The sequence below is a fragment of the Aspergillus wentii genome, assembly GCF_001890725.1.
Source record: "Aspergillus wentii DTO 134E9 unplaced genomic scaffold ASPWEscaffold_1, whole genome shotgun sequence".
Classification (NCBI taxonomy): domain Eukaryota; kingdom Fungi; phylum Ascomycota; class Eurotiomycetes; order Eurotiales; family Aspergillaceae; genus Aspergillus; species Aspergillus wentii.
The window spans coordinates 1,342,677-1,360,237 of NW_024467832.1; the positions used below are offsets into that span (position 1 = coordinate 1,342,677).

Here is a 17,561-nt window from a genome sequence, read left to right on the forward strand (position 1 = left end):
AAACATGGATCCTTTCGTCCATGTCCCATGACCCAACCATGTCTTAATTAAAGAGTTCGGTCATCATCTCCAAGTCCTCCAGACTCCGCACTTCGGCACTCATAGCCGGGTTGCTCCACATCTGATAACCGGGGCGATGCTCCGGTCCGAGTGGCCAGCCCAATAATGAGAGCTGCCATCATCGATCCAGCGACAGCTGCGGCCAAGATGTACTTAGAACCAGGATCTACTTCGTATTATCAAATATATAATAGATCATATCACCGAGGACAGACCGACTTTTTCTCATCGTTCTTTCTTTGGGCATTGACTCACACATGATACCTATGCATCACGGATTCGGTAGATAGCTCACAACTGATAAAAAAAACACTGGCGTTCTCCAGCTGTCTAGCGCTCTCCATCATCCTCTTTAACTCTCTCTCTTCTTGTCTTGATCCTCGCGGAAATGACGGACAATCCTCCAATTGATATCACGCATTCACGAGATCTTAATGAAAATGACACTTCAGGAACCGCTCGGTATAGACAGGACCATCAAGAGAAAGCCCCCGAGTCCCAGTTACACCAAGAACAAGACCAAGATGTTGAGGACAAATACAAACAAGATGTTTCTCCAGATGGTGGCTATGGCTGGGTTTGTGTTGTTTGTGTCTTTTGGATAAATGCCCATACCTGGGGAATCAATAGTGTCAGTATCCACCCTCAAACCAAATCCATACAAAAGACTAACCTTGACCAGAGCTACGGCGTGTTCCTTTCATACTACCTCTCGCACAATGTCTTTCCAAACTCCACCGCATTATCATACGCCTTCACCGGTGGCCTGAGTATATCCTGTGCGCTTCTCGTCGCACCTCTAGCCACATATCTTATCCATGTCTGTAGCACTCGATTTGTGCTGAATGTAGGCGTCTTCTTCGAGACCCTATCTCTAATCGGATCCTCTTTCGCCACGCAAAGGTGGCATATTTTTCTGAGCCAGGGCGTCTGTTTCGGATGGGGAATGGGCTTCCTGTTCGTGGGCAGCGTGGGCATCGCGCCGCAATGGTTTTCCAAGCGACGAGGTCTTGCAATGGGCATCACCGCAGCAGGCTCAGGTCTTGGAGGGTTGATTTACTCCCTCGCAGTAGGCGCCATTCTACCACGACTCGGACTCGGCTGGGCCTTCCGTATCTTGGGTATAACCTCTTGCGTTGTGAATCTGGTTTGCGGAAACCTGCTGCGAGATCGCAACAAGGCCGTTGGAAGCCGCCTCAGAGCCTTCCATCTCCCTCTGCTCAAACGACCCGAGTTCATTCTCTTCCTTGGATGGGGTGTGTTCAGCATGCTGGGTTATGTCGCCCTGCTCTTCAGTGTAGCCAACTTTGCCCTCTCCGTCGGCCTCACATCTCACCAGGGTAGTATCGTCAGCGCCCTACTCAACCTGGGGCAAGGTCTCGGACGACCATTTGTGGGCATGTTCAGCGATAAACTCGGCCGTATCAACGTTGCCGCCTTGCTCACGTTCTTCTGTGGCTTGTTCTGTCTCGTCATTTGGATCTTCGCTCACAGTATGGGGTTGGTTTGCTTTTTTGCCATCCTCGTCGGCACAGTGGCAGGTACCTACTGGGCTACTGTATCCCCCGTGCTTGCTGAGATCATTGGGTTGAGAGATCTTCCCAGCGGGCTTAGCATCACCTGGCTCACCCTCGTTCCGCCAACGACTGTTTCTGAGGCCATTGCGCTGGTCCTTCGAGACAACAAATCAAAGGGGTCGGAGTATTTGAAAGTCCAGATCTTCACGGGCTGCGTGTACATTGGTGGTGCTTTGTGTTTGTGGGTGGTGAGAGGATGGAAAGTGGGAGATGTCGCGAGGTCTCAGCAGGAGAAACTTGCCGCGACCCCAGATAATAATGCTGGCTGTCTCACAGACAACCCACGCGCAGAAACAGACCATGATGCTGGTAATCATGAGAGGAACCAAAATCAGTCCTCGACTGCTCCTGCAGTGACCTCCATAAATCCTTGGTCCCTACTCGCTTTATTGCGCGGGATGGTGGCTTTGAAAAAGGTGTAAATAGTATTCTGCGGTAAATAATAGTGTATAGAAATCATGTTTCTCCTGGATCATACGAGGGTGATTCATGAGCATATTTTGTTTGAAATTCATTGCTATGAGACTCAATTATTTTCTAGCATCATCATGGAGAAACAAAATCACTTTTAGTTTGTGCCTCCTGTCACCAATACCCTGACTCTTCTCTTTCCAGCTCCACGGCCACCTTCCTCCTTCACCGAGCTGACGTTCACGTTGACTTTCTGGAAGAGCTCGACGGACACTCCCCTTTCCTTCTCGGGATGTCCCTTCTCAAATACCCGCAAGGTGTATTCCTCGTTGTCAAAGTCTGTTTCACGATGCACTGCCAGTGCCCGCCTTTCTTCGACTGAACGGATAGCCGAGTCCCCGGGAAGCACAAAGTCCTCGAGACGAACAACACCTTCAATTCCGAATCGTGGCACAAATACAACCACGCCGTTCTCGAAGACGCGCATCACGTATCCTTCTTCATCGACTCCGGCATCGACTCCGTCCTTGGACATCTTCTCTCCGCGCGCCTTTAGAGCCTGTCCAACATAGTACTCAATGCTGGCACGGCCCGCAAACTGCGCATTACGGTGTCGGTGGTTGATGTTGCGGCAGATGTCCTCGAGTCGGTTGCGCGTAGAGACTCCCTCGAGTGCGCCCCGGCCATTCTCGCCTTCGTACCCAATTGCAGATGCCAGCTGGCGATGAACGAGCAGATCAGCATATCGCCGAATTGGTGAGGTGAAATGGGTATAAATGGGAGAGGCCAATCCATAGTGGCGGAATTCCGATTCGGCATGAGCTCCCGCGCAGAAGTATTCGGCGGATGTCATGCAGCGAGTGGCAAGAATACGGACCAGGGTGTTGAAAAATGGGTTCTCCGGGTCAGTGCACCGGTCCAGCGAGTCGGCGAGGGCCCTAGAGCTTGTGACTTCCAACTCCATGTTCCGTTTTTTGGAGAGTTGGTTGGTAAGTTCTTCAAAGTTCTGCGGTGGGGGAGTGGCGTGTCGTCGGAGAAGGGCAGTTTGAGAGAAAGTACTGTAGATCTTTGCGGCAACGGTGATATTGGCGTGAAGCATGAATTCCTCGACGAGACTGTTGGTCGCCAGCATTGCCTTGGTCTTAACATCCGTCAGAGGGTCTCCGACTTCATCGTTGGTTTCGATCCGAACTTCTGGCGAGGCAAGGTTCAATGCTCCTGCATCCATACGCTTTTGACGAAGGATCTTAGAGAAATGTAGCAGTGTTCGCATGCTCTGAGTGAGCTCATCATCCTTGGATTTGTCGTCGATGCGTTTTTGGGCCTGCTCGTAGCTGAAAGCTTCACGGGACCGGATCACAGATTTAGTGAAATCCGAAGAAACAACTTCGGCGTTGGGCGTCATTTCCCACAGAACAGAGAAAGCATAACGCTCAACATATGGTTTAAGGGAGCAAAGGTCTGTTCCAAGCAAATGCGGAAGCATGTCAATACGCTTGTCAACCAGATAGACTGTGGTTCCACGGAGACTTGCTTCAAGGTCCATCGCGTTATTCGGTTTAACAAAGTGGGACACATCTGCAATGTGTACACCTACTTCGAAGTTACCATTGGGCAAAGGCCGTGCGTGGAGAGCGTCGTCAATATCTTGACAACCGGGAGGGTCAATGCTGCAAATGAGAAGATCTCGGAGATCTCTTCGTCCCTTCCAGCCCAAATGCTCCTTACTGGCTGGAACCTTCCAGTCATGTCCCTCTGATGGAAGGCAATCCAGAACGGTCTTAGGGAATGGCTTGTACTGCACATCGTACTCAAGAAGCAGAGCTTCAGTTTCCGCGCCCTTGGTTTCTAGCTCTCCCAGGGATCGAACGAAGTGTCCAGTCGGATATCTCGAGTCTCTATCCCAGGCATCGATTGTGATGAGAATTCGCTGGCCCAGCAGATCAGAAGCCTGTCTAGTCCGGAGCCTAATCTTCGGGACACGCTTGTCCATAGGAAGGACAAACACATTTTGCTGTCGTCGGCCAGAGTTGACCTGCGAGCCTGTCGATCCCGAGTCAACAGTTCCAACGTATTGCCTCCAGTTCCGTTTAACAACACCAACCACCTTTGCTGTCGGCTGCGGCCTTCCCTCGGTGCTCTTCCCATGGGCCTTCTTGACCTCCTCCTGGAGAGCTTTCCGTTCCCGATCCGTCACAACAGCCTCGTTATCTTCAGCGTCAGGGTTATCATTTTTCGCGACTGCTTCCTCGTCAATGATTTTAGTCGAGGGCGATTTCCATTGATCTTTCGGAAGCACTTCAATCACCACAACATCCCCAGCGATAGCTCTGTTGCTGTTATCACGACCCAGAATGAGAAGAGGCTTATCGAATGCGGCAACGTTGACCGAACCCTCCAAGTAGTTGTATGGCGAGACGTTGAAGACACCCTGGTGTAAAGTGCCTGCCCGGAGACCAGTCATAAGCTTCGACATGGCATAATATTCTGGGTAAAAGAGCTCCCCACGAGCACCCTTGACATCCTTGGCTTCTCTCGATTCGTTAATCATATCAAGCAACTTATCCGCATCCTCTAAGCCCGAGACATAATCAGACAGCGACAAGGCGGTCACGTCCTCTTCCTTCGCCTTTTGTAAGTTTCCCCTATCATCGGTAATGACAACAATCGCTGGTAGAGATTTCTCCTTCTTTCCCTTTCTCAAAGCAGCAGCGCGGAGATGCTCCGTATACCATTTGGCCACGGTTCGCACTGCGCGATCATTTCTGTCATTAATCGATTCCTCTGGGCCCCGTCGAACGTGCGTCTCCAATCGGAATTCGTTGAAAAATAGGTAGAATCGCTTCTCATCGGTCTTGATCAGGGCGAGTAAACGGTTGTAAAGCGGTAAGGATTGGTTCTTCAGCTCTTCGAGAACGGTTTGAAGGATAACCACGTCATAGAATGCCCCGGTGTGTTCAAAGAGATCCATTCCATTCAATAGCGCATTTGTATCGGGGACGAGGTAGTGGCCGCGAGGGAAGGCTTTTGTGCCAGCCGGCTGGTCGGAAAGAACGAAAGGCGTAACTAAAAGACTTCATATTAGCGATCGATCTCAGTAGACCTGGCGGAGTTTTCTCAGAAAACTTACTGTTTCCATTTGCGTCTGCTGGCGCAATCGAGGGACATAATGAGCAGAGCTTCGATGAGCATGGAATATCTTGTCGTAGATAGAGCTCGCGCACGATCTTCTGTACCTTTCCACTTTTCGTGGACCTCACAAAGACTTTGCTGGTGACATTTTGAGCCTGAGGGTTCGAAGAAAAATCTCTTCGCAAACTCTTCATCTTGACTGCGAAAAAACCCTGCCTCTTGGCAGTGACTGCTTATTCGTGTAGCAGCAGATCAATGGGTTCTTGGTGTAAGGCCGATGCTTTTCCCAAGTTGCAGTTGGTGACGTTCTCACGGTCTGGTTCCGCGTGTTGGAATCGCAGTCGAGATGCTGGGCCGAATCGGGCAAGTCTGCCGACCCTGCGATATCAGCCGTTGCGATGGCGCGATGAGTAATGGCAGTGCTTCACCATCTATCTACAAGTTATTCTACGGTGCTTTTGACAGACAGACAGTTTGATTATTTCGAGACAAATCAATTATATTTAGGGATATTTACAATGGCTATCGCGGTAGGAATCCTCCAGAATCAATAACCCCTCTATCTAATCCCGATCGATTGCTGGATAGGCCGTGGGGCAACTATGTTCGACTGCAAACATCGCTTCCAATCTGGCCCAGTGCCAAACTCTGGTGCGAAAGGCTGTTGCGGCTGGTGCTAAGGTATTGTTTATTCTATTCCATCTTTGGGTTTGATGGTTCTAATGTGTTGCCAGGCTTTGTTTCTTCCTGAGGCATCGGACTATATCAGCTCAACAGCAGCAGAAAGTATATCACTTGCACGCTCTGTGCAGGACAGCGAATTCGTGATAGGACTTCAGAAGGAAGCACGAGAGGCAAATCTACATATTAATGTTGGGATTCATGAACCAGCTCAAGGTGACAAGGTGAAGAACACCTTGGTATGGATCAATGATAAGGGAGATATTACACAGCGATACCAAAAGGTCCATCTATTTGATGTAGACATCAAGGGTGGACCGGTTCTAAAAGAAAGCGCGTATGTATAGTCAAATAGTGCATACTCTACTTTTGCTGATCAATCTCTTCAATAGGAGTGTTGAAAAAGGGATTGGGATCCTACCCCCGTTCGAAACTCCTGTGGGACGTGTTGGTCTGTCCATTTGCTTCGATGTGAGTTGGAGATGAATCACTTGAATTGCGGGTTAAGTCAGTGCTGATATTTGGCTTGCAGCTACGATTCCCCGAAATCAGTCTGGCTCTGAAGCGTCAAAACGCGCAAATCATCACGTACCCATCAGCATTCACTGTTCCGACAGGGAATGCACACTGGGAATCCCTGCTTCGGGCTCGAGCTATCGAAACACAGTCCTATGTGATAGCCGCAGCACAGGCTGGTCCCCACAACGAGAAAAGAAGAAGCTATGGCCATTCAATGATTGTCAACCCGTGGGGCGAAGTTGTGGCGAAACTTGGTGAAGACTATCAAGAACCGCAGATTGCCACGGCGGATATTGATCTCGACTTGTTGGCAAAGATCAGACGGGAGATGCCCTTACTCAGAAGAAACGATATCTACCCCGAAGTATAGAGGTAGAGGTTACGAGCCAGACTGCATCGTTTTTCAGCGCTGTGCATCGATTAAATTGCAGACCGTGTCCTTTTAGCTTAAGGTATAGATACACTGCAACATTGAATTGCCGTAGAACCCCATTATCAATGCCAATGGGTAGGCAACGTAGCGAATGCTAATCCGGTTTTATGAGCGAATTCTTTTATTTAAACAACCGCCTGGGGCGAATCAACACAGAAAAGTTCGGGGAATACGATGTCATAGTACATGCGAAGACAGAAACGAAGAAAAGGAAAAAGAACAAAGGAAATGAAATAAAGAGACCTCTCTAGAACTGGACTGACAGGTTGTGTCTGGCTGTCGCATCAACCGAAATTGCTTCCCAAATCCAATCACTCTATGTACAACGTACAAGGTAAACCCCGGGACTAACGAATTTTACTTTCTCTGGGGATCCTCCAGGATGCCCTCAGCTTCCAGCCTTCGTCGTGCTTCTTCCAAAGCCCATGTTTGTATCCTGTAGATATGTTAGAATGCGGCCTCTTTCGCAATTAAACACACCCAGAAAGCATTGCTCATCTGGGGTGGGTAAAGATCTGGTAAAGCATTCAAATGGGAGGAATGGGGATCCACATACGAGGTGTCTGGCTTGAAGACGTATGCGACACCAGCAGCAATCAAACTTCCAATAAATCCATAGTACCAAATGTTCTCCCAGCCTTCCTTCTCGTACTTCTGGCCCGGCTTGACGTTGAAAAGCCATCCGCTGGGAGGGTCATAGTGGTCGCCATGATCAGCGGCACGAAGGGTGCTTCGGGTCGAGAATCCCTGGACGTTCTGTGGTTGCCGGAGAAGACAGCGGGCACGAAGGCTATTCGACAAAGGACGGAGAGACATTGTGAGATGTGGATGTTCAAGTAGAACCGTTGAATCTGGCTTTTCAGCGGTGGAGGATAAGAGCCAGGTATTGGCTAGCCGAAGACCCTTGTCACGTAGAGGGTGGAAGTCGTTCGGACTGACAGTCGAAAATCAAGCGTCGTTTCGACCGGCGAAAATCAAAGTCGGCTCAATTGAGTGAATTCGGGTGTTGGCAACTGTCACTGGGGTCGCGAAAGGTGGAGGGGTGACTGGGGATTCAGCGGTTGATGTTGAAGCCGCAAAAGGCCGACGGACGGGGAGCTAGGGAGTCATCGCGCTAGTCCCGATTGGGCCAATTTTCTTCGCCGCCTAGAGTGCCTGATATTCAAGGCATCATGAAGTAAGGCAGAGACTAACCTTGCCTAAGGCAGGAACATCAACACGCGCGACGCGTCCAGGGATCTCTTATCGCATCTCGCATCGCATCCCATTAATCTCAACACGGCTTGATGTGTCAAAAATTCCAAACACAGACCAACTATGACTTGAATGGGCAAGAACGTTACTTCTTTCTCGCAGATCTATATAGAAATCCTTATTTCTTGCCCTGATCTTTTTGTCTAATATATGGTATAGTTCTCTGCCAGTTAGTTCTCTGTTTCAATGCTGACTTCGTTTGAACTAGCCTCCATCGAAATGCTTCGCTGCTACCTTTCGAGGGACTAATGAGCACCGGCAAATATAACAGTCATGGCTAGACAAGGCGATTCCTACCAAGTCTCTTCGAAGTCTCGTACGAAGTTGAATGCTTTCCGATACGATGATAAAGATGGGGAAAGTCCTGAAAAGTCGCCATCTAAGACGACAATGAAGAAAGGCAATGCAGATAAGGAAAACCAAACCTCGTGGCTAAATGGGGTGGTGGAAGAGGGGCAACCGGGTAAGGAACAAGGTCAATCGGATAAAGGACAACCTTCAAGTCAGGCAAAAGACACCAAGCCCGTCAAAGAGTGCCCTCAGACACCTGGGAACAACAGGCTTCCCTTGGTAGAACTCATCAGCAATGCCGAAGATGCCTTCAGTCGGGCTCCAAAACAGGTATTTACACCGGAAGACCATGTTATCTGGCAACACGTACCGGCCAGTTCAAATCCAGACACAATGTCTCAAACGCCCGCAACACGAGGAAAGAAGCGCCGTCACACCTCATCCCCGAGCAGTTCACCCTTGGCTGGGAATATGGACGACTTCCAAACGGTTCTCAAAACCCCGCAACATGATCTCGCTACCGATTTGTGGAACAATTACGTGGGAAAGAGCACTCTTAACGGAAATCCAGAACTTCCACCACCTCGCTTTGCGAATCTTCTTTCGTCATCCCCACAAACACCTGCATCAGCAAAAGCGGGTCGAGATTCGTCTGGATTAAGACGGTCAATCAGTTGCAATGCTGAGTGGCCCGCGTCAAAGGTAAAGAGGAGAAGGGTCGGCAGAGGTGAGCCTGGTACGAGTCGTGGTATATTTTCTCGTACTAGCAGCAACCTGCTTGACTCGGGACCATCGAATTCTTCCAGGATCAACTTTCTCCTCGAGAAAATTAAGAATACCATGCAGAAAGACCCTACTGCTCAGCTCGAGCCATCATCGCCGGTCCCTGCCCGTACGAATGTACAAATGAATCAATCACCGTCCCCTGTGAAAATAGCCGATGGGACAGAAAAGTCCGACAAACAAACCCAGGGTGGCGCCACCATTCCAGAGGTTTCTCTCCAAGGATCTTCATCTGAATTCGAAGACGATGACCTAGACCAGGATTTCATGGACTTTGCTGACGCCTCTATGGACCCATTTGTGGAACCAACGCAACCCCAAGATCATCAGGAAACCGGGGGCAGCGAATTCAGGTCGGAAGTTACCTCAAATGACCCCCAATATTCCTGGGGCGAGACGAACGGAACCCGCTCTGATACAATGGCATCCAATTCAAACAAACATACCATTAATAAAAATGATACGAATGATACTGACGAATTTGGAAATGATGATGACGACTTCTCTGATAGTTTAGAGGAGATTCTCGCCAAGTGTGATGGTCCAGGCTCTAGGGAATTGGGTAATCCTGCACAGCCCCCACCTGCCACTACAATGCAAAGCACAGGATCACATGAAGGGGCCAAACTGTCTTTCGAGGCGTCTTCGGGTGATGAATTTGATGATGATGATTTTGATATGGAAGCCATCGAACAGTCCATGTTGCAATCTGGCGAAGATGGGTCACATCACGTTTGTCACTCTTAGTGGGTATATTCATTAGGTATTGGCTAAGAATTATATAAATAGAACCTAAAGAATCGACAGGCTATTAAGCGTTACCAGATTGTTGATACTGCGGAGAATACGTATGTCACTTCGAAAGGAAGAGTCCAACCGGAACAGGTCTGTTCGCACAAGTTTTCCAAAGCACCACTTTCATCGGCTGACCTCGTAATCAGATATTATCAGTCCAGGATGAGAAAACGAAGCACAAAAAAGTGATTGTCTTGCGTGAGTCGTGGTTTGATAGCCCATGCAGCAACGGTTCATATATCCACCTGATTGGAGACTTTGATGCAACTGGACAATGCATTGTCAACGACTCGGAAAATATGATAATTCTTCACCCTGATCATTTGATTTCTGCTACGGTTGTGGCAGATTCCATCAGCTGCCAGCGACGAGCTGTTCTTCAAGACCGAATCAAGAATAGCAACGATGTCTCAAGGCCACAAGTTTTTGGAATTATCTTCCACGAGGTTTTTCAAGAGGCCATGCAGGCCAACCAGTGGGTTCTGAACTCTTTACGAGCCTTGGTTGAGAAGATTATGGTCAGACATGTCGAAGACCTATATCTGGTCCAAATGAGCATATTTGAGGGTGTCGAGTACGTGATGAGCAAAATCCCGGTATTGAAGACATGGGCAGATACCTTTCTCAGGGCCGAACCAACCGTAAGTGCTATTTCACACATATCCTGTGGTGGCCATTCAGCTAACTAACTAATCAGAACGAATCATTTGTTGAGGATCGAAATAATTCCAAGCTTCACTTGAGTATCAACAAACTTCTCGAGGTTGAAGAGCATATCTGGTCTCCGATGTATGGGCTTAAGGGCAACATCGATGCTACAGTGCAAGTTGCCTGCCACGATGGAGAAAGCGATAAAAACCTTGTCATTCCACTTGAACTGAAAACGGGGAAAAGAGATACAAACCAAGCTCATAGAGCTCAGACAGCTCTTTATACTTTGCTGCTTTCTGATCGTTATGGTAAGGATAACTTCTTGCTACAGCCGACTTGCCAGCATGTCTTACTGACGTTTCCCAGATGTCGATGTTACTTTCGGTCTGCTTTACTATCTTGAGATATCGAAAACTTTCCGAATTCGTGGTATCAGGCATGAACTTCTCCAAATGATCCAGGAACGAAATCGCCTATCTGGGTATGTCCGTCAGAGACTACAACTTCCACCAATGGTTAAAAGGCCGGGGATGTGTAATAAATGCTACTCGAAGACGCCTTGCTTTATCTATCACAAACTAGCCGACGGCGGAGATGGCGAAACCAGCGGACTTGGCGACGACTTTGCCCAACTTACGAATCATTTGAATCCCCAACATGCCGAATTTTTCAAGAAATGGGATGAGCTCCTGACAAAGGAGGAACAAAGTATGATGAGATTCAAACGGGAGCTATGGACTCTACTCAGCAGCGAGCGAGAGAGTCTTGGTCGATGCTTCGGCAATGTGGTGATTGAACCCGAGTCTACATATGAGGACAAAGACGGAGTGAAGATCAACCGCTATCGGTACACGTTTGTCAAAAAGCAGGCACCTTCATCATTCTCCTTTGCTGAATCACAACTCACGGTGGGAGAACCGATTGTGGTTTCTGACGAAAAGGGCCATTTTGCTCTTGCGAACGGATATGTGCAGCAAGTCCATCCCAAACGAATTACAGTGGCTGTGGATCGACGGCTACACAATGCTAGGACTAAGGCACCAGGATTTGATGCCAAGTATAACCAAACATTCAAGGGCATAATGGAAATTGGCGGAGGCGGCGCCTCTCCAAATGAGCCCGAAGAAATTGTCTATCGTCTCGACAAGGACGAGTTCAGTAACGGTATGGCAATTGTCCGGAACAACATTATTTCCATGATGGACAAAAATTTGTTCCAGGCCAAACAACTGAGGAGGTTGATTGTCGAGGGGGATGCACCTGTGTTCAAGCCTACATCATCCGCTTATACGATGTCAGAAGCCGACAGGGCAAGCCTAAACGTCGACCAAAAACTAGCAATTGATAAAGTTATGAGCGCCAAGGACTACGCACTAGTGCTTGGAATGCCAGGAACTGGAAAGACAACGACAATCGCCCATATCATTCGTGCGTTGGTGGCGCAGGGGAAAAGTGTCCTCCTAACTTCATACACCCACACAGCGGTCGACAACATCCTGTTGAAGATTCGCAATGACAATATCCGCATTATGCGGATTGGAGCAGCTGCAAAAGTTCACCCTGAGGTTCAAGAGTTTGTGGACTTGGCAGCAGTTCCAAAGAATACCATTGAAGAGCTGAGTAAAGCATATGAAGAATCACAGGTTGTAGCAACCACTTGTCTTGGTGTCAACCACAACGTCTTCAACCAGCGAACATTCGACTATTGCATCGTCGACGAAGCTTCCCAAATCACCTTGCCAGTGTGTCTGGGGCCCATTCGAATGGCCAAAACGTTCATCCTTGTCGGCGACCATTATCAACTGCCGCCTCTCGTACAAAACAAAGAGGCACAAGAAGGTGGTCTCGATGTTAGTCTCTTCAAGCTGCTTTCAGATACCCATCCCGAATCAGTCGTCAACTTGGAACATCAGTATCGAATGTGCGAGGATATCATGCTGCTATCAAATACTTTGATTTACTCGGGTCATCTGAAATGCGGCACGCCCCAAGTCGCATCACGCTCTTTGGAGATCCCCAACATGAATGGTCTGAAGTTGCATCACACCAGCCACCTCCCGCAATCTTCGAGTGAGAAACAGCTCTGCTTGGGTACAAACCAAGCCCGCTGCTGGCTACGTGATCTGGTCGATCCATCCACCAAAACCCGTCTCGTCAACACCGACACTCTTGCTACCCCAGCCTTAGACGAAACAAATGGGTCGAGAATCGTGAACGCCATAGAGGCCAAGCTCTGTGCTCAACTCGTCGAATCATTTATATCATGCGGCATACCCGCGCGCAATATAGGAGTCATCACTTTTTACCGCAGTCAGCTTTCCGTTCTAAAGCAAAATCTCCGCCACCACTTGCCAGAGCTTGAAATGCACACAGCAGACAAGTTTCAAGGACGAGACAAGGAAATTGTGATTCTGAGTTGCGTGCGTAGCAATTCGGAAAAGAACGTGGGTGAGCTGCTCCGTGACTGGAGACGTGTAAACGTCGCATTCACCCGAGCTCGAACCAAGATGCTCGTCGTCGGAAGCAAGAGCACCCTCCGTGATGGCAATGAGCTACTAGGAAAATACGTGAGACTAGTAGAGAATCGCGGATGGATCTACGACTTGCCCAAGAACGCCGTGGACAACCACATCTTCGAACACGAAAACATGGGATTCACACAACCCCCCACTCAGGGCAAACCCACGCCCAGTCCAAAGACGAGTCCCTTTGAGAAAAAGAGAGCTCGAAATCCTCTTAGCCCACTCCAAGAACGACAAGCTCCGAATGGCCTCAAGAAACCCGCAAAGAAGGGAGCAAAAGTACTAAGCGGCCATAAGGTTATTGGAAACCGACCCATTCTGCAGGATGTGGTGAACGACCTTGTTGGATGATATTGTTTTTATACTTCTGTCTTTGTCTTTTTGACTATTAATTCTTTTTGTACTACTATTGACAACTTGTTTTACTTATGACGGGGTTTGCGATATCCTTATTTGGCTACCTTGACTAACTGGCTATTCTTTTTGGCTTATATCATCATGCGCTGGGATGGGAATACTTTGGTAAATAAATGAACTATAATGAATAAATTCTCTTGCGGGGGTGCTGTCCTCCAATTGATATCACCTTTGCGTAGCCTTATTCCATCATAGCGAGCTTGAAATTTCTGCTTCGTGCCTAAATTGGATGTTGATTCTGCCTCATATTATCCATCGACAGCCCAGGCGGCGATTGATAACGCGCGGCAGCTGCCTCGAGTATGAATGCTATCCATGGGTCACTGATTCCCCCTGAGTCAGAGCCAGGACTCGATTTACGTCGATTTTGCTACTCGCCGCTGGGATCTACATTAATTTATACAAGTTGCTACTACTGGGTATGATAATTAGAATGAGAATTGAGTATTCACTTTTCTTTTATACATAGCCCATATTAAAGTTGATGGGGCGCAAGATCAAATGATGATGTGCCTTAAAGGATAAAAAGACTGCAATGCCTCGAATGAATGAAGAGACATTGCTGTTGTTGATAAGAATACATGCGTCCCAGGTGAACTCCAAACGCTTTTCCAATGTGTCCCTAACTAAGCAATTGGCCATGCATGGCCTTTCCCCAATGAAACAACCCTATAACACCTTGAGCCCCGGTGGCTCAAATATCCAATCCTAAACTCCAATCAAGAATTTTCAAAACTTCTGTCGAATGAACACCCTATGTACAATGCGATTCTTGTTTGCCGTGAGGGTGCATGTCTCGTAATCGAGTCTGTCCATCGTGACAGTTATTTCTGGGCGCCTGGCGCGTTGAGGTAGTGCCGCTTCCCGGCGGAGTCGATTGCCCACCTGCCGTGGTTATTGGGGTTGGCCACGAAGTCCTCTGGCACAATGGTTTCGATAAAGGTAAACTTTTTCGCGGGGGGCTGTTTTGTTTCAGGCACCCCCATCTGGGTCATGGGAACCCGGTTAAAAGCCATCTGGTTGTTGACGGCGGTCTGGAAAGGTGTACCAGCGAAATCTGCCCAGGGCGCAGACTGCGGCTTAACTGGGTCAAACATGAAGGGGGGTGCCGCATTTCGTGAAAAGTAGGCAGGGGCCTGGGGCATTGAAGGCTGCCCAAATGAAATTGCCGGCTGCGGAGGAACAGGCGGCTGAATGGGCGGCTGTAGAAGAACGGGCTGCTGGATAGCCTGCGAGAAGTGGACCTGCTGAACATGCCAAGGGCTGTTGACTCGAGGAGCGGCTTGCTGAGTCACTTGCGGAGTGGCTTGGGCACTCTTCTTCATCTTCTCCTGTTCCTCACCACTTGGGATGCGGATAGGTCCTGTGATCTTAGATGGGTCGATCCAAGGATAAGGGGTGGGCCACTGCTTCTTCTTACGCTGTCGTCGCGGCTTCTTAACCCTACCAGAGAGCACTTCAGGGGCACTCTCGGTAGGGCTGGGGCCCCGGCTGCCTGAAGCTTTGGTGGCAACAGTGTCGTCACGGCGTGAAGAAGTGCCTGTGGAAATGCAGGCGGGAGGAGCACTGCCTGCAATTCTGGGACGGTCTTTGGGAGTAACCATATTGATGGGGGGAACTATACTATGTTAGTTGGATAGTTTTAGCTAGAATTAGGTAAATGGGGCTTACCGATATCTTGGGAAGGCCCGTCTTCCATACACTGTGGCAGAATAGTTGCGATCTCTAAAGATACTTGTTAAAACAATGGTCATTCAGAAGATGATGTACATGATAGCTTTACTTACGTTCGTCGATGTCCCCTGGCAGTTCGTTCCCCAGCAGCCCGGGAAGGAGCTCCCACGCTCCCTCAGAGGGGGAAGGAAGTCTCTCTCCCTCAGGAGAGGTGAGGTCAATAACGGGAGTAGTAGCCGCAGTGCTACCACCCGCAGAGGTATCGCTCTCTGACGATTCGCTGCTGCGGTTCTCATGGACGAGCGGTGGAGGGGACTCCTCGATACCACCAGAAATGACTTCGGAAAAGTCCTGCCACATATTGATTCCGGAAGACTCAACAAAGTCGTCGAAGCACTCGTCGAAGGACTTCATGGCTAGTTCTTGCCTGGAGTAAAGATGGAAAACAGTAGCTTCCTTCCTAGCCCTAAAGAGTCAAGCAGAAAAGAAACTTATAAAACGAAAGCTGACAATGTAATAAAGAGAAAACGAAGTAATGAAATGAAGAAAAAATGAAGTAGAGGGTAAGGGAGAGCGAACGAAGTAGTCTTGACAGCGAGCTTAAACAAAAAGTGGTTGTTTTCAACGATAGTAGACAACGAAAGAATGGTTGAAGGAGGGAAAAAAGAGAGGGAAGAAACTCGATTCTCGAGGGAATTCATGTAATCCGGGGGCGTATACCATCATCACGACGTCTGCAGGATAACATCAGGCTGCTCGCTTCTTTTAGGCAGTCTCATGCCTATAATACGGACGCCCCAACAAACTCCCAGCAGACAAAACGGCGACGATTTTCCCCTGCATTACTCGAGGAATCGTCATGGGAATTGGACGGCAGGGCCATGATCGTATACCCATCCTTCCCTTCAACAGCGGCTTTCCCCATTGCACTCGACGACAGAGCAAACCAAGCACCTGCAGGAGCGAGTTTCGAGGTAGTCTCTCGTCTAGCATTCACCTGTTAGTGTGACTAGTACTAAATCGTCGAAGGTATGTATGCACTCACAGAAGATTAACAAAGAATTGCATAATCCAGTTGGAGGGGACGAATCCGTGCCATTTCAAGCTGACGAAGTCCGATGATTCAGCGCCATCGACACTGTAGCGGCTTAAATACGGGTCGATATCATCGTCGGCAGATACTCGAGGGGACTCGAGGGCAATCATTGCGAGCCATTCTGAAATCGTGCCGTAGCTATCTTGCATATCTTCTTCAGATGTTTCTTCTGTAATGTTCAAGTCTTGAAAAGATGGGGCGAGAATATTGTTGTGAGAAATATTCACAGAGTTGCATTCGATGATTTGCGGCTGATGCTTTTGGATTGGGCCATCCCCTGTTTCTCAACGTCAGATATACTTCAGTATGGAAGATGAAGAATCCCACCTTCTGTCGAGACGCTCGACTTGGACGCCAGATCGTAGAATAGCCAAGTGACAGAATTGTTGAGGACATTATTGAATGCCCACTCAATCTTCTCGAAACCCTTCTTGCCGTGCAGCATTGAAGGCAAACGCAGGTTGATTTCCACGACTGTTGAGATGTTAACAAATTGATTTAGGCAATAAGGAACATGGTTGACATACGATATCTTTCCTTTTCGTGTTTCCTTCCACCACTGCGGATGGGCTTCCCAGTGAGACCAGTTCTTTCATAAGAATCCTTGCCAAGCTCCAGCTTCAAAATGCCTATAACCACATAGGTTAGCTGAGCTCTGATCAGTGGGGTATAGATACAGACCATCCTGGAGAGTGAACACATTGTCTGTTCCTGGTCGTCCTTCGGATATCATGAGAATATTTCCTGCATGGTATGTTAGACTGGGACGCTTCAATCTGTGCACCAACTGGGATATGAGACCCCATACCAGACTTGATATATGTATTGAAAAAATCAGCCTCAAGCAGGGAAGAAAGAGGCATGAACACTCTGGCATATCGAAGCGTCGGGGTCTTTTCTTTCAAGGGACCCTCAATGGACGCATAAACCTCTTTCGGGAAAATGACATCTACCTGTTGAAACCATGTCAATGGATACCCCAATCATTCCAGGAAAGAGACAAGTACCGTATGCACAAAGGAGTGGTTCAGGATAGCTGAAAAAGGTGCTTTCTTGGTTGGAGGCTGCTTGGGGTCGATGAAGGCTGGCAGCTGGGACACTGTGGTGTAGCACTTTTCGCGTCTAGACGCGTCGTCTTCGTAGTCTAGCATTGCGATGAGGTTGAAATAAAGAATTGGAATATCAATTGAGATATTTTAGATTTCTTCAATAATTTCTTCAAAGACAGAGCAAAATGACGCGTATAGAGGAGCAAAAAAATGTCA

The 17,561-nt window shown here is 48.5% G+C and overlaps 7 protein-coding genes across 7 annotated transcripts; 3 read left to right on the forward strand and 4 right to left on the reverse strand.

Annotated features, from left to right (window-relative positions):
• Positions 1-448: 448 nt before the first annotated feature.
• ASPWEDRAFT_101490 (MCT family MFS transporter) lies at positions 449-2,059 on the forward strand (the record flags this gene model as incomplete). Its single annotated transcript, XM_040827391.1, has 2 exons — positions 449-691; positions 743-2,059. The coding sequence occupies 2 exons, from the start codon at positions 449-451 to the stop codon at positions 2,057-2,059; spliced, it is 1,560 nt and encodes a 519-aa protein (XP_040694185.1).
• Positions 2,060-2,205: 146 nt separating this feature from the next.
• ASPWEDRAFT_22678 (exosome catalytic subunit DIS3) lies at positions 2,206-5,374 on the reverse strand (the record flags this gene model as incomplete). Its single annotated transcript, XM_040832369.1, has 2 exons — positions 2,206-5,114; positions 5,179-5,374. 2 exons carry the CDS (start codon positions 5,372-5,374, stop codon positions 2,206-2,208), a joined length of 3,105 nt encoding a protein of 1,034 aa, XP_040694186.1.
• Positions 5,375-5,619: 245 nt separating this feature from the next.
• On the forward strand, positions 5,620-7,226 carry ASPWEDRAFT_33925 (carbon-nitrogen hydrolase family protein). Its single transcript, XM_040833894.1, has 5 exons — positions 5,620-5,710; positions 5,769-5,861; positions 5,915-6,198; positions 6,254-6,332; positions 6,394-7,226. The coding sequence occupies exons 1-5, from the start codon at positions 5,699-5,701 to the stop codon at positions 6,748-6,750; spliced, it is 825 nt and encodes a 274-aa protein (XP_040694187.1). The 5' UTR covers positions 5,620-5,698; the 3' UTR covers positions 6,751-7,226.
• On the reverse strand, positions 7,171-7,629 carry ASPWEDRAFT_166578 (uncharacterized protein; the record flags this gene model as incomplete). The annotated part of the gene is made up of 2 exons (XM_040830018.1): positions 7,171-7,249; positions 7,370-7,629. 2 exons carry the CDS (start codon positions 7,627-7,629, stop codon positions 7,171-7,173), a joined length of 339 nt encoding a protein of 112 aa, XP_040694188.1.
• Positions 7,630-7,985: 356 nt separating this feature from the next.
• ASPWEDRAFT_218869 (bifunctional ATP-dependent DNA helicase/ssDNA endodeoxyribonuclease DNA2) lies at positions 7,986-11,209 on the forward strand. The gene is made up of 4 exons (XM_040832295.1): positions 7,986-9,873; positions 9,931-10,026; positions 10,083-10,577; positions 10,634-11,209. Exons 1-4 carry the CDS (start codon positions 8,341-8,343, stop codon positions 10,988-10,990), a joined length of 2,481 nt encoding a protein of 826 aa, XP_040694189.1. The 5' UTR covers positions 7,986-8,340; the 3' UTR covers positions 10,991-11,209.
• Positions 11,210-14,259: 3,050 nt separating this feature from the next.
• On the reverse strand, positions 14,260-15,797 carry ASPWEDRAFT_218889 (uncharacterized protein). The gene is made up of 3 exons (XM_040832296.1): positions 15,314-15,797; positions 15,198-15,251; positions 14,260-15,144 (listed from the first exon to the last, which is right to left on the reverse strand). The coding sequence occupies exons 1-3, from the start codon at positions 15,612-15,614 to the stop codon at positions 14,351-14,353; spliced, it is 1,149 nt and encodes a 382-aa protein (XP_040694190.1). The 5' UTR covers positions 15,615-15,797; the 3' UTR covers positions 14,260-14,350.
• Positions 15,798-15,981: 184 nt separating this feature from the next.
• On the reverse strand, positions 15,982-17,447 carry ASPWEDRAFT_166581 (ribonuclease P protein subunit p40; the record flags this gene model as incomplete). Its single annotated transcript, XM_040830019.1, has 7 exons — positions 15,982-16,186; positions 16,246-16,573; positions 16,624-16,770; positions 16,824-16,925; positions 16,978-17,040; positions 17,105-17,249; positions 17,304-17,447. 7 exons carry the CDS (start codon positions 17,445-17,447, stop codon positions 15,982-15,984), a joined length of 1,134 nt encoding a protein of 377 aa, XP_040694191.1.
• Positions 17,448-17,561: the final 114 nt, after the last annotated feature.

Coding starts and splice junctions, on each gene's coding strand:
- ASPWEDRAFT_33925 (XM_040833894.1), top strand. Junction 6,199..6,253: donor CCGGTTCTAAAAGAAAGCGC/GTATGTATAGTC, acceptor TCTCTTCAATAG/GAGTGTTGAAAAAGGGATTG. Junction 6,333..6,393: donor GTCTGTCCATTTGCTTCGAT/GTGAGTTGGAGA, acceptor TTTGGCTTGCAG/CTACGATTCCCCGAAATCAG.
- ASPWEDRAFT_218889 (XM_040832296.1), bottom strand. CDS start 15,614: ATGAAGTCCTTCGACGAGTGCTTCGACGACTTTGTTGAGTCTTCCGGA. Junction 15,252..15,313: donor GCCAGGGGACATCGACGAAC/GTAAGTAAAGCT, acceptor AAGTATCTTTAG/AGATCGCAACTATTCTGCCA. Junction 15,145..15,197: donor CGGGCCTTCCCAAGATATCG/GTAAGCCCCATT, acceptor AACATAGTATAG/TTCCCCCCATCAATATGGTT.
- ASPWEDRAFT_218869 (XM_040832295.1), top strand. CDS start 8,341: ATGGCTAGACAAGGCGATTCCTACCAAGTCTCTTCGAAGTCTCGTACG. Junction 10,027..10,082: donor GAAGAGTCCAACCGGAACAG/GTCTGTTCGCAC, acceptor CCTCGTAATCAG/ATATTATCAGTCCAGGATGA. Junction 10,578..10,633: donor TTCTCAGGGCCGAACCAACC/GTAAGTGCTATT, acceptor CTAACTAATCAG/AACGAATCATTTGTTGAGGA.